The sequence below is a fragment of the Panulirus ornatus genome, chromosome 41 (genome assembly GCF_036320965.1).
Source record: "Panulirus ornatus isolate Po-2019 chromosome 41, ASM3632096v1, whole genome shotgun sequence".
NCBI classification, from domain to species: domain Eukaryota; kingdom Metazoa; phylum Arthropoda; class Malacostraca; order Decapoda; family Palinuridae; genus Panulirus; species Panulirus ornatus.
The window spans coordinates 16872443-16885020 of NC_092264.1; the positions used below are offsets into that span (position 1 = coordinate 16872443).

The window sequence follows — 12578 nt, forward strand, 5'->3', positions numbered from 1 at the left end:
GATACCGGGAACATGTAATTAACCCATTCCCTAATGTTATTTAAGGGAAAAATAACACTTCAAAAGAGTCCATGAGGGCTAAACATCGTGAGAAAGGAACTAGAGATTTACTCTTTAATCACCTTAACAGGGCATGCCAATTGCCTGGTGGTTAGCAGAAGAGGCAGTTAGTGGTAAGGGTGTGTGGTGGTTGGGTGAGGGTGGAGCGTCGAACAGTGAGAGCGAATTGGTGACTTGTTGACGGCGGCGTTGGGAAGCAGTGTGTTGTCAGCTACTGAGTTACACACACGCGCTTGGTGGGTCTGACCGTACGGCGCTCTTGCCATTCGTTTGACTCGTCTGATTACCTATTGTGATAGTTAATTCTATCGATCTCGTGATCTCGATCCTCAACTCGGTCTGGACAGAGATCCCCACAGCAGTGAAGAACTTTAAAGTTATTGTGACAAAAGACTGTATCAAGAAAGGATTGCGTAGTGTTATAACCTTAAAGGCTTCAAACAACTAAGCATCAACGCGAGATGAGGGTGGCGTCGATAATGATGGTTACACTGACCCTACACAACTTAGGTAAGGACTTGCAGTGTGTCTATAGAATGACAAAGAACGTGGTTGCCTTAGGAATTTTTAGTCCAATTTAATAGATCAACAATGTTAGTAAAATTCTATAGATTACACAGGTATATACATACGTCTGTATGCCCAATGGTAATGCTTTGTGCAATTACATTTTACGTCAGTGTGTTCCTGCATCTATAATATTGTTGTAAGTTGTTGTACTACACAGTGGTTGCTAAACACTAACGAATGAATGGTTGTCCTTAAACAATGACTTTCTAGTTATGTTACACCGCCGGTCTCCAGTGTTTCTGCTTTCATTATGAAAAAAAAAAAGTGTGAGGCTTTATATGACTTAAAGTGTGTAAGACAGGTACACAGGGTTAGTTGTAACCTTATTGAATGAGTGTGATCGAGCAACCGAGGATCGGAAACTGTGTGATTTGCTACTGGGGATATACCGTCTTGTAGACGACCATGGGTGTGATAAACCAGGTACTCAGCGTTCTGAGGAAAGAAGAGTCATGGTTCTCTCTTGTTTCTTCTTCTTCATATAAAACCCAAGACCCAGATACTACTCAGAAATGCCATGAATCTCGATTTGTGATAACTTATAGATTAGTGAAAATGATAATAATTATTATCATTATTATTATTATTCCTGCCCACATGGCCATTTTTCTAAGAGCTCGTGCAGCTTCAAGGCTGCGCAACAGTCAGTAGCAGCAAAATTAGACTCCTTTAGCGTGAGAAGTTCCTCGGTGAGATTTTACTCCCTTCCATTGTCGACCATATTACTATCGTGCCTAAGTTGACTTGCGACATGCGGTGCAACCACGTACAGGCGTAGTCCAATGACATTCACAGGAGGAGTTAGGGGACCAGTCACCACTGCCTACTTTGCTTTGACCAAGGAAGCTGTTACCCGCTTCACTTGCCAGCAATCAAGATGCATGACCTGAGTACGCTATCACTCAGCATGATGGTCTAAGCTTCAAAATATCGCGGATAGGGTTGCCAAGGGCTGATGCAGGCATTGGGGGAGGAACGTGGGCATATTATCGTCCCATAGGACTGTTCTGAATACATCCTTGTGAGGGAAAGACAGAGAAAAAGTCTAAAATTTGTTTATCTACTTAAATATTTTCTGTTGTTTGGTCACACTATCAATATTCTTGATTTTTCTCTCCCCTTATCCGGGCCTCACAGAAGCCTTGGGCTCTGGGAATTTTTCCCCGTTTTTCTCCGTCATCTCGTTAGGCCTGATCACGGATCCGTAAGAACTGAATCCATGTCCCCCGCACTACACCTGAACTCTGTTTTTTACGGTTTGAGGTAAAAGTTGACCTGTGAATATGGCCGGTGCTTTATGACGAAGGTTAGACCTCTCAGTAGCGACACTTTGGAGTGCTGTAGTTATGGCTTACATCACAGATAAGGGATTGTCGTGTATGCTACAGTTCATAAGGTAGTAGTAATCATTATAGTCACGAGGGGTATTTTAGCGACGACAGTACTGCAAAAATAAGCCTACGTATCTTGAACAACGTAACCCCAAATAAAGTTTAATATCTTAAGTTAATCCTCAATAAAAACAACATAACCTCAAATAGAGTTTAATATCTTAAGTTAATCCTCAATAAAGGCGACGATTGCACTTATTTGTATCGTCTTACCAAGCTCTTTGATTATCTGGAAACAGATGAGGATCGATCGGATGGCCCTTAGTCTAATTTTTTTGGATTATCTAGCGCACTAAGAACAGCCTATTGGAAATACGTAATACGTAGGCAAACCATTTGTTGATAGGAAATGAAATATTGGAATATAGAAATGTTATTAGGGGAGAATCCCTGGGGATAGGGGAGAAAGAATACTTCCCACGTATTCCCTGCGTGTCGTAGAAGGCGACTAAAAGGGGAGGGAGCGGGGGTCGAGAAATCCTCCCCTCTCGCTTTTTTTTTTTTTTTAATTTTCCAAAAGAAGGAACAGAGAATGGGGCCAGGTGAGGATATTCCCTCAAAGGTCCAGTCTTATGTTCTTAACGCTACCTCGCTAACGCGGGAAATGGCGAATAGTTTGAAAGAAAGAAGAAATGTTACTATATTCGCAAAGATGATTCAATCTCGGATGTATTAAATCATTAAGCTTAGTTACTGCCTACAACGATCGTGGCATCGGGTATGGGCAATATCAACATTACTACCACTTTTTATCCATAAGCCCATCTATCATAGTTCTCCATTCATGTGTTTGAAGGTTAGTCATGAACTTAGTGATGATTCCTTATATTTGATAGCTTCGTAGAAGAGAGGGCAGGGTGAAGGTAAAGCAAACTAATGACTATGTGAATGAAGGCTGGGAAATGGGCGAAAAACGCAGCCAGGCTGGAGGTGAGGCAAGTTGCCGATACAGCGTTGAGGCGAACTGGGTCGGATTGGTTCCCATGTTTATAAGGTTTGCAAGTATGTTGCATTATTACCTTAAACGCTGGGTATAAAAGTATTTTTTCGCAACGTTAGTTTGGATGGAAACTGTTAGCTGGCAGAAAAATGGTGACTGACTGAGATCGTGACAATTCATGAATTAGGGAAGTGGGTCAGTCGTGTATGGAGACTTAAAAGCCTTACAAATGTGACAATATATTGATATGAAATTGTTTATTGTTCATTGAATGCATAATAGATTCTGGGATTAATGTAAAAGATTGATTAAAAAAAAAACTTTTGCTTCAGTTTTCGGAATGTTGCTAAGGAAAAAATGAATACATAATACAAAGAAATATGTAAGAATAAGTTGATCTTCACAGCTGGTTGTTAATTTGCTTACGTTTTGTACATTAAGACAAAAATTTTTGTTCTTAGCTTGAACTGTAGGCGCTTGTTATCATATGGAAGTCGTTTACGTAGTTCGCTTGTTAGCTGCCTGCTTGTCGACCAGGACTGGAGCATTTTCTATCCGCAGGTCAAAATGTATGTAGGCATAATTCTAAGAGATGAGACACTGCTCAGAGTCGCCAGGTATACAAGTAAGAACCAGAAATTTGTAGGTTCTGGGTGACCTGGTAGACTATAATAACTTTACGTAGCCATGAGGTTCCCCCAGCTCCACACCATGCATTCACTTTATAGTCCTGCACCTCCACTTCTGACGCTGTCCACCTTCCAATAAGACTTGTAATGAGAGAGGCCGGTTTTAGATTTATTTATCTTTTATTACCAGCAAGACGAAACATATTTCACCGCACGGGAGCAAATGATGAGAAAATAGAGAATGTTTTTCCCGAACTTAACACCACGGCGAATTAACCCATCGTCACCTTGGACAATGAGCACCAATAAGAACTCGCAAACAGTGAACGTAAAAGGAAAAACTCCCTCGTCAAGGAATGTTATAGATATTATGACCTGGTAAACTTGCCATTATTCCTGCAGGTGTTATCAACCCTAGTGAGACAATGGCTAGGTTGGGTGTCTTGCCTACACCGCCCCACGGCTTCCGTGGTGTTACCCTTTCCCTGACATACATCAGGAGTGAGTGGTGTCCGGTCATTGGCGTTTTGAATTATGTCGAGTTTTCGTGAATATTGACGTTATTTTTGGCTCATTTTGAGCAGTCACTTGTTCGTAGGCTCGTCCGAACTTGATATTCCCAGTTGCTCTCAGTATCTTTGAATATTTCGAACTTAAACTAACCTTAGTTTCTTCAAGCATTTCGAAGTTTAACATGATTCATTTATTGAGCCGGTTTATTTTCCTGATTCTCACAGTCTCGAACACTTCGAATCAATCGGCTCGAATCTGGTGAAGTCTGTAGTACCAGCTAACCAGCAAGTATTGCTCTCTGCAAACTGTAGTTTTTATACAGACGTGAAGGGTTTGGAAGTACGCTATACATCAAACACTTGTGGAATACAATGTAACTTTCCGTCTGTTCAGTAGATAGAGGCATTCCAGTTAAAGTACCCCCGGATCTCCATGGACCTTAAGGCTGTGGTGGGGTTTGTGTGGAACAATGAGATAGCCTGAGTTATGGCAGCGGGGATTTTCCGTTCCCTGGTAGGTTTAACCATGCTACAAAGGTCGAGTTTGAGCTCTCAGACGAACACATGTAGGCTGTTTCTCTCCCATACTTTTCGTTCCTCCCTTCTTGGTCCATCAAAGCTGGAATTGGTCATTTGTTTGAGTTAGAATGAATTTCTAAGATATTCTAAACTGTATTAAGGGCGCTGAATAGCCTTAGATGTTCCAGTACATACTTGGCTTAAAAAGTCCTAAATTTTATAACCTAATCTAATCCATTTAAAGTACACTGGAACAAACTGGTTGATGAGCTTAGGAAAGCTGATGTGCCGCGCCCCATCTTATCTGAGCGTAAGGGGGCTCCAAACCCTCAATTTGCCGACTTTTCACTTACGCTGATTCCAGAGACTTTGATGAGATCAATATAATTTTATCGGCGAATCTTAGGTGATTGAAATACATGCCATTAACGCAAACATTTATTTTCCTAGTTCAGCTTTTATGAGCCCTAATACTTTCATGAATCACTTGAGAATAATGACATTCCATTGTCATGTTCTTCTTTCTATATTCTTTTATTTTTCTTTGAAGTTGGTAAAACGTTGATGCTACGTTGTCATATACGTGTCCAATTATTACCAAGTACGTATCACGTATGTATTGTCTTTTAAGACGAGTTCAAGACAGAACTTGTGGTGACGGAATCAAACGCCTATTCGCAATCTATGAGAATCATGCGATGATGTTTCCCACGATCAACACATCCTTCCATTATATGTTGCTGCTGTAGCTTCTTCCAGTTCCTGCTTGTTAGTATGACTGAGGTGCATCGACTGTGCTAATATATATATATATATATATATATATATATATATATATATATATATATATATATATATATATTACTATGAGTCCACGGGGAAAATGAAACACGATAGGTTCCCAAACTTATCGTGAACTTACCGTGTTTCATTTTCCCCGTGGACTCATAGGAATATACTTGATCACGTTCAAAATTGTGATCCTTTCCAATATATATATATATATATATATATATATATATATATATATATATATATATATATATATATATATATATATATACCACATCGCTCCAATTCACTCTATTCTTTGCCCTCCTTTCACCCTCCTGCATGTTCAGGCCCCGATCACTCAAAATCTTTTTCACTCCATCTTTCCACCTCCAATTTGGTCTCCCTCTTCTCCTCGTTCCCTCCACCTCCGACACATATATCCTCTTGGTCAATCTTTCCTCACTCATTCTCTCCATGTGACCAAACCATTTCAAAACACCCTCTTCTGCTCTCTCAACCACGCTCTTTTTATTTCCACACATCTCTCTTACCCTTACGTTACTTACTCGATCAAACCACCTCACACCACACATTGTCCTCAAACATCTCATTTCCAGCACATCCATCCTCCTGCGCACAACTCTATCCATAGTCCACGCCTCGCAACTATACAACATTGTTGGAACCACTATTCCTTCAAATATACCCATTTTTGCTTTCCGAGATAATGTTCTCGACTTCCACACATTCTTCAAGGCTCCCAGAATTTTCGCCCCCTCCCCCACCCTATGATCCACTTCCGCTTCCATGGTTCCATCCGCTGCCAGATCCACTCCCAGATATCTAAAACACTTCACTTCCTCCAGTTTTTCTCCATTCAAACTCACCTCCCAATTGACTTGACCCTCAACCCTACTGTACCTAATAACCTTGCTCTTGTTCACATTTACTCTTAACTTTCTTCTTTCACACACTTTACCAAACTCAGTCACCAGCTTCTGCAGTTTCTCACATGAATCAGCCACCAGCGCTGTATCATCAGCGAACAACAACTGACTCACTTCCCAAGCTCTCTCATCCCCAACAGACTTCATACTTTCCCCTCTTTCCAAAACTCTTGCATTCACCTCCCTAACAACCCCATCCATAAACAAATTAAACAACCATGGAGACATCACACACCCCTGCCGCAAACCTACATTCACTGAGAACCAATCACTTTCCTCTCTTCTATATATATATATATATATATATATATATATATATATATATATATATATATATATATATATATATATATATATACATATATATATATATTTATTGTGTATCCCTGGGGATAGGGGATTAAGAATACTTCCCACGTATTCCCTGCGTGTCGTAGAAGGCGACTAAAAGGGGAGGGAGCGGGGGGCTGGAAATCCTCCCCTCTCTCTTTTTTTTTTTTTTTTTTCCAAAAGAAGGAACAGAGGGGGGCCAGGTGAGGATATTCCAAAAAAGGCCCAGTCCTCTGTTCTTAACGCTACCTCGCTAATGCGGGAAATGGCGAATAGTTTAAAAAAAAAAAAAAAAAAAAATATATATATATATATATATATATATATATATATATATATATATATATATATATATATATATATATATTCACCCAGGGTACGCTTCAGCGACAGCGATGTCTTCCTGGCTTATCACATAGAATCCTTTATGCTTGGATCAGCCAACAGAGAAGAAACAGATATATCGGACCAGCTTCATAATGTTTGTTGTGAACTACAATATAAGTTATTAAAGATATTCATTTCAATGTGCGATTGTTATTATTCTTACATACAACTTTCGCGAAGTGTATAGTTTCAGTTCTTAATAAGTCTGATAAATTTCATTATGAACGATTCATAACTTCCTTCTGCTAACATATTCTGATCAGAAGAGAGATGGTCGTTGGAATTCTTGTCTGTCGACATGGATCTCTTGAGGGACCATCTTAAATTTTACCCTCCATGACAAGTTGCTTTGATTCACACAAAAAGGAACGGATACGCAGAATGAAACGGTTCTAGTCCTGTGAAATGAGAGAGAGAGAGAGAAAAGAAAATAGTAAAGCCACTGAGACGAGAACCAGCAATGATGACATATTCTGCAAGATTAAAAAACGAAAGTCAGGGGTTGAATATTTCTTTAAGGGGCCTTGAACATTGCCCTGAGGGAGGCATGGCCCTTAGTACTCCCTTTACCTCCCCAAGTCCTTCTGCAGTTTGTATTGTGTCTTTGGAAGCTGTCCGTGTTATCTTCACCTTTTCGGGTGTATTCTTAGCTCACTGTGAAGTTGGCTGACACCGAAATGGAAGGTGAATGGAACACTTTTCCGTGTTGTTTTGATGGCATTTGTGGCGGCAGGCGGTGGGGACCACACGCGCCTGATGGCCAGGTCAGTACGATTAAACCATAATTACGTTAGTCCAGAGGCCTTACACAGGTTTGTCTGAACCCATTCACTGCCTCTCCCTCCACAGTAGTTCCTCCACATGATCAGTGCTCAAACCCGCTCGCTGTCACACCGACCACACCTCCGTCACCAGCAATTACATCCACGATTTACAACTCCTAGGTCATTAAGAGCAAATTTCTCCGTAATTTCTAAGGTCAGTACGGCCCTCGAGGTAACCCAAGTAAAGACAGATCACTTGTGTGGTAAACACAGGAACTTGACCTTAGGATCTAAGAGTAATATATGGTCGGCGGACGGGCGGCCACAGGGCGATCCGTGTCCCCCCTGCAGGCTGGGGCGACCCCAGCCCCGCCATCTATTTACTTCGGTTTTCCTCCTTATCGGTGTTGTTATGTCTTGCCTTCCCCTTATCTGATACTTTCCTCCTCGAGCATCTACTTTCCATTTTCCTACGCTCTCGCCAGTGTGGCTGGAGAAATACACCATTCAGATTCTAATGGTTACATGAGTTTTTTTTATCGGTGAATAGTTAAGTGAAGCGTCAGGGGAAGGAGCAGCCTCGTACAGATCTACAAATTTTTGACGTTAACTCCTCCAGCTCGTTTTAAAATCGTAGTGTCTTGAAAACAGAGGAACGTAGGGAAACCAACTTGCTGCAGAGTGAGCACAGATGCTCGCTGTAGGATATCGACGCATGTTACACCATGGAACAAACCCAGGTGCTCACACTGTTTTGTTTATCACTTCATACTGACACACAGGTTCGTTTTAATACTTCCGCTGCGTCTCTTGATCATTAGACATTTTGTATTAATTTTCTTCCTTGAATTTGTCTCATGTTTGTATTTTTGGTATCGTTCATCTGTGGTGGGGATGACTATTCCTCCCTAACAGTATGTCGGTATTCCAATATACCTCGACGGTATTCTATGCTTGTAAGATTTGTACACACCTGATGTGTTACTTTTTGCCTGTCCGTCGATATCCTTTTTTTTCCTGATTTATAATTTCTTTTTGAAGACTTAATCCTCTGTATTGGATCACTCTGTTGCATTCAGTTGTGCCTTCATGTCTTTAGTTTTCGTTGCTTTTGTTGGACTTTAACTTTTCCTGGAGATTTTAATTGTCAGCACCATGAAAGGGCAACAACCCTTGGTCGTCAGACTCCCAGCGTCAATCGAATCTTGCTTTGGTTGTCAATTTGCTGGGACACCAAACTCTAATCGACTCTGTAATGTGTCGGACAGAAAACCTCGTATCACATATAATGTGCCCCATTGTTCGCTAGACGAGGGTCTGTGAACACGATATAGAACACCTGCCGCCGAGATGAGGCTGTAAGATAGACGTTTAAACATATGACATTTTGTGGCTAATATGTTCCCCGGTATAGCTAGCCAGGTTAGCATCACCAGTGGAGTGGTGTAGGAGCAAATACCTTTTCTCAGGAGGATCGAGGATAAACTTAACATGAGGACAGCCAGTCTTGGGTTCCAGAGCAACTACAGCAGGCGCTGAACTGGTAAATAAAGGAATACGGTGTATGTCGAAGTATCGTGTGATTCTGAGAAAATGGGAAAAAAGGTTACATGGAACTGTGTCAGATTTTGCAGTAATATCTGCGAGAAGTGTTCAACCTTAAAGATCTATGCTGTTCACGTACTGTGCCATGAAAGTAGTCTTACCTAAATTGCTAAATAGTATCTTGCTGAATACAAAGTTAACAATTTGATACATTCTAAATTCCGATTGTGAACTATAGATACCATTCTATTTCAATCAGTGAGGCATTTATTCTTTAGATTATCTAACCTTTAATTATTTTTGTAACATTTACATGAGAATGAGTGGCGTTAGAAGGTATAACTTTTATCACCTAAGTCTTTGAATTAATTCGTACTCTTGCGTTTCCAAATATATGGTAAATACAATAATTTTCAAGTACGATGTGTTTCATGGAAACGTTTCTTGAATGCATCTTCATATGAGCGTGCTGGAGCTGTTTCTCGATAGAGAGGTCGTTGGTAGACTGAAATGGTTCAGCGTATTATGTAGAACGATGTTAGTACTGTAGAGCAGTGCATTACAACCAGTTATAAGGCTTTCATAAGATATATCCTGTGTCAGTGAAGTTCTGAAATAGCCCCAATTATCCAGACAACAACATCATGGCTAAGTTTTCAGCTTAACATGATTCGTCCAGCGAAATATGACTTGTATACAATCTCTTTGTTACATTGCCACCCGCTAAAGCTTTGAATTAACATATTAGTAAGAAAATAGAAAGTCCCCATATATTTTTTTTTTGTTTCGAAACATCCTGATTATTTTCGTTTAGATCATGGTAAAGAGTTGAAGGCCAGTGTGGTGGGTTAAGTCAGGGAGGAGAAGGTTGGCTGTTCGTGCAGAGCAGCTGGACCTCTTACACTGCGATGGAGAGGGAGTCAGACTGTTTAAGGGAGTGAGGATAGAGGGGTATGTGATACATGGAGAGACATGGGTGAAGGAGTGCACTGTTGGAGGGATGAAGGGTGAGGGAGATTACTGATGGAGTATAGGGTATGTGGAAGGAAACATTACAGTAGCTAACGAAGCTTTTAACATGATTGGTTTTGAAATGTTAGTCATATTTCGACATACCAGTTGGAATGCTAAACTAAAAGAACAATTCTGGAGTTCATGAGAAAGACACAGCACCAAAGTGTGACTGATGACTGGCATCATCCGAGACGGTGATTTATTGACATACGTCTGCAGTGCAAAGGCATCTGCAGGGACGTGACGCCATCAGACCATCCGCTCTCCCACGCTAATGGATAGACTTATTGGTGTCTGGAATTTCCCGAGGCTATGGCGGTGTGGTCTGAACACACTCACGCGAACGAGCGAAGCCTCACAACAGACCGTCTGAAACAACTGGACAAAACACGCTTCCAGAAATTCCTAGACAGCAGTTGTGTTCCCAGTTATAAAATCATTTTTTTTTCTTCATGAATTTTTAAGCCAAATTTCTTCGGAATAGATGAGAAACATCAACCTACGTATAGTTTTAGAGTTCTGGAATTAAGGAGAGGAAATTCGAAATTCACTGTTCGTCAGGCAAGCGCCAAAATGATATAGTTCATTTAAGACGTTAGAATGTACAACACACACTCCAAACTGTAATTTTATTACACAATGTAATGAAAATATTCCTACTATATGTAGCTTTAGTCATATATAAGGACCATAACCTTTATGTGTCCAGAAAACGTCGATAAATTGGAAGTGTACAGGAGTTTGCGGTGAAGGTCGAGGCAGCCATCCACTGTAGAGTCGGTACCGAAGCGCCCACTCTGGAACCAATAGTGTCCACTCAGGAGCCAGTAGTATCCACTCAGGAGCTAGTAGCGTCCACTCAGGAGCCAGTAGTGTCCACTCAGGAGCCAGTAGTGTCCACTCAGGAGCCAGTAGCGTCATATCCCATTAATCTGCCGTATCAGTTGTGTGTTCCATCAGTCGCCTCGCTCAGCACCTAAGGTTACCGGCGGTGGTGGGAAGTGTGCACTCAACACCGTCTTATGGCGTGAGTGAAGGTAGAGGCCTCCCATGGTAATTGTCGGTGCATCGGCCTTGGCCGATGGCATTGTCTACAGAGGGCTCCATCCTGCTGGGTGGGTTCCATGTTAATCATAGGCACAGTTGTCTGAGGTGGTTGGGATCCTCCCTGAATATTCGAGGTGGTGAGTTAGTCTTAGATCTCGCATGGTGATGGCAACAGGGACATAAATTGTTTAAATGTGGTTAGTCTTTATCCAGGGAGAAACTGTGATAAAACACGCAGGATAAATTAGTTTTTATCTTGATGGAAGAATAATTATGGAGCATAAGGAAAACGGTTCCGGATAATCACATAAGGTTATGTGCAGAGCAAGTCTTGCTTACGAACCTTCAAACATATCCCTGAGAAGGTAACCCGAGGGATGACGAATCGTAGCTTAATCACATACGGCAGACAAGACATCAGGTTTAAGCTACGTCTTCGATGGTGTGAAACTCTTTAGCAGCGGCCAAAAGGCTTGTGCATTGGTGTCTAAAAATTGTCCATCGACAACTCGTCTTCTATGGAGCCAAATCATCTCTGATTAACGCGTCATGAATCATTATTTTCACCTCAAAGTTCATGAAGCTGCAGGCCAGGCGGGGGGATCTTGTCCTGGTGGTGGAGGCTGCAATTGTCGAGAACTTTAAACTGTATGAATCGTGGGATTGTAGGGAGTAGAGGGTGTGTCATGAAGCTGAGGAGAACTGAATGGATGAGAACCATACAGATATGTTGGTCATGACAGCCTACTTCTTGTACAAAACAAATGTATCTATACGTGCATTGTGTGTCATCCCAGTCGCAAGAGGCTAATGAAAATATAATGATGTCTCCTTTTAAAACGGCAGCGTCAACGATCTTCCCAAACGTGAAAAGTTGTCGCAACAAAATCCTGTAGCTGCTGAGCCTGTGTCTTCACCACAGACCAGACGTCTGTCTGGCCCACTTAAGGAAGGGTCACAGTGCTGTATAGTGGAATGCGTTTTCGTCGAGGGGAACGTAAGTAGGATGACTCCCTGGTGTAATATGTGAATGTCATAAAGCGTTTCCTAATCTTTTAGACAAGAGGAAGCAAACATGTCTTCTAAATCTCTATTTTTTTCTTTCGTATGCGTTCATCAGGGGTTCGTACTTCTATTAAGAAATACTTT

General features: G+C 41.3%; 1 protein-coding gene across 2 annotated transcripts in view; it reads left to right on the forward strand.

Annotated features, from left to right (window-relative positions):
* Positions 1-254: 254 nt before the first annotated feature.
* LOC139761720 (uncharacterized) overlaps positions 255-12578 on the forward strand; it is a 51627-nt gene continuing 39303 nt past the window's right edge. For both annotated transcript variants that reach the window (XM_071686109.1, XM_071686110.1), the window contains exon 1: positions 255-570. In XM_071686109.1, coding sequence (XP_071542210.1) covers positions 522-570 — 49 coding nt within the window. In that variant the 5' untranslated portion in view covers positions 255-521. The remainder of the gene's footprint in view (positions 571-12578) is intronic.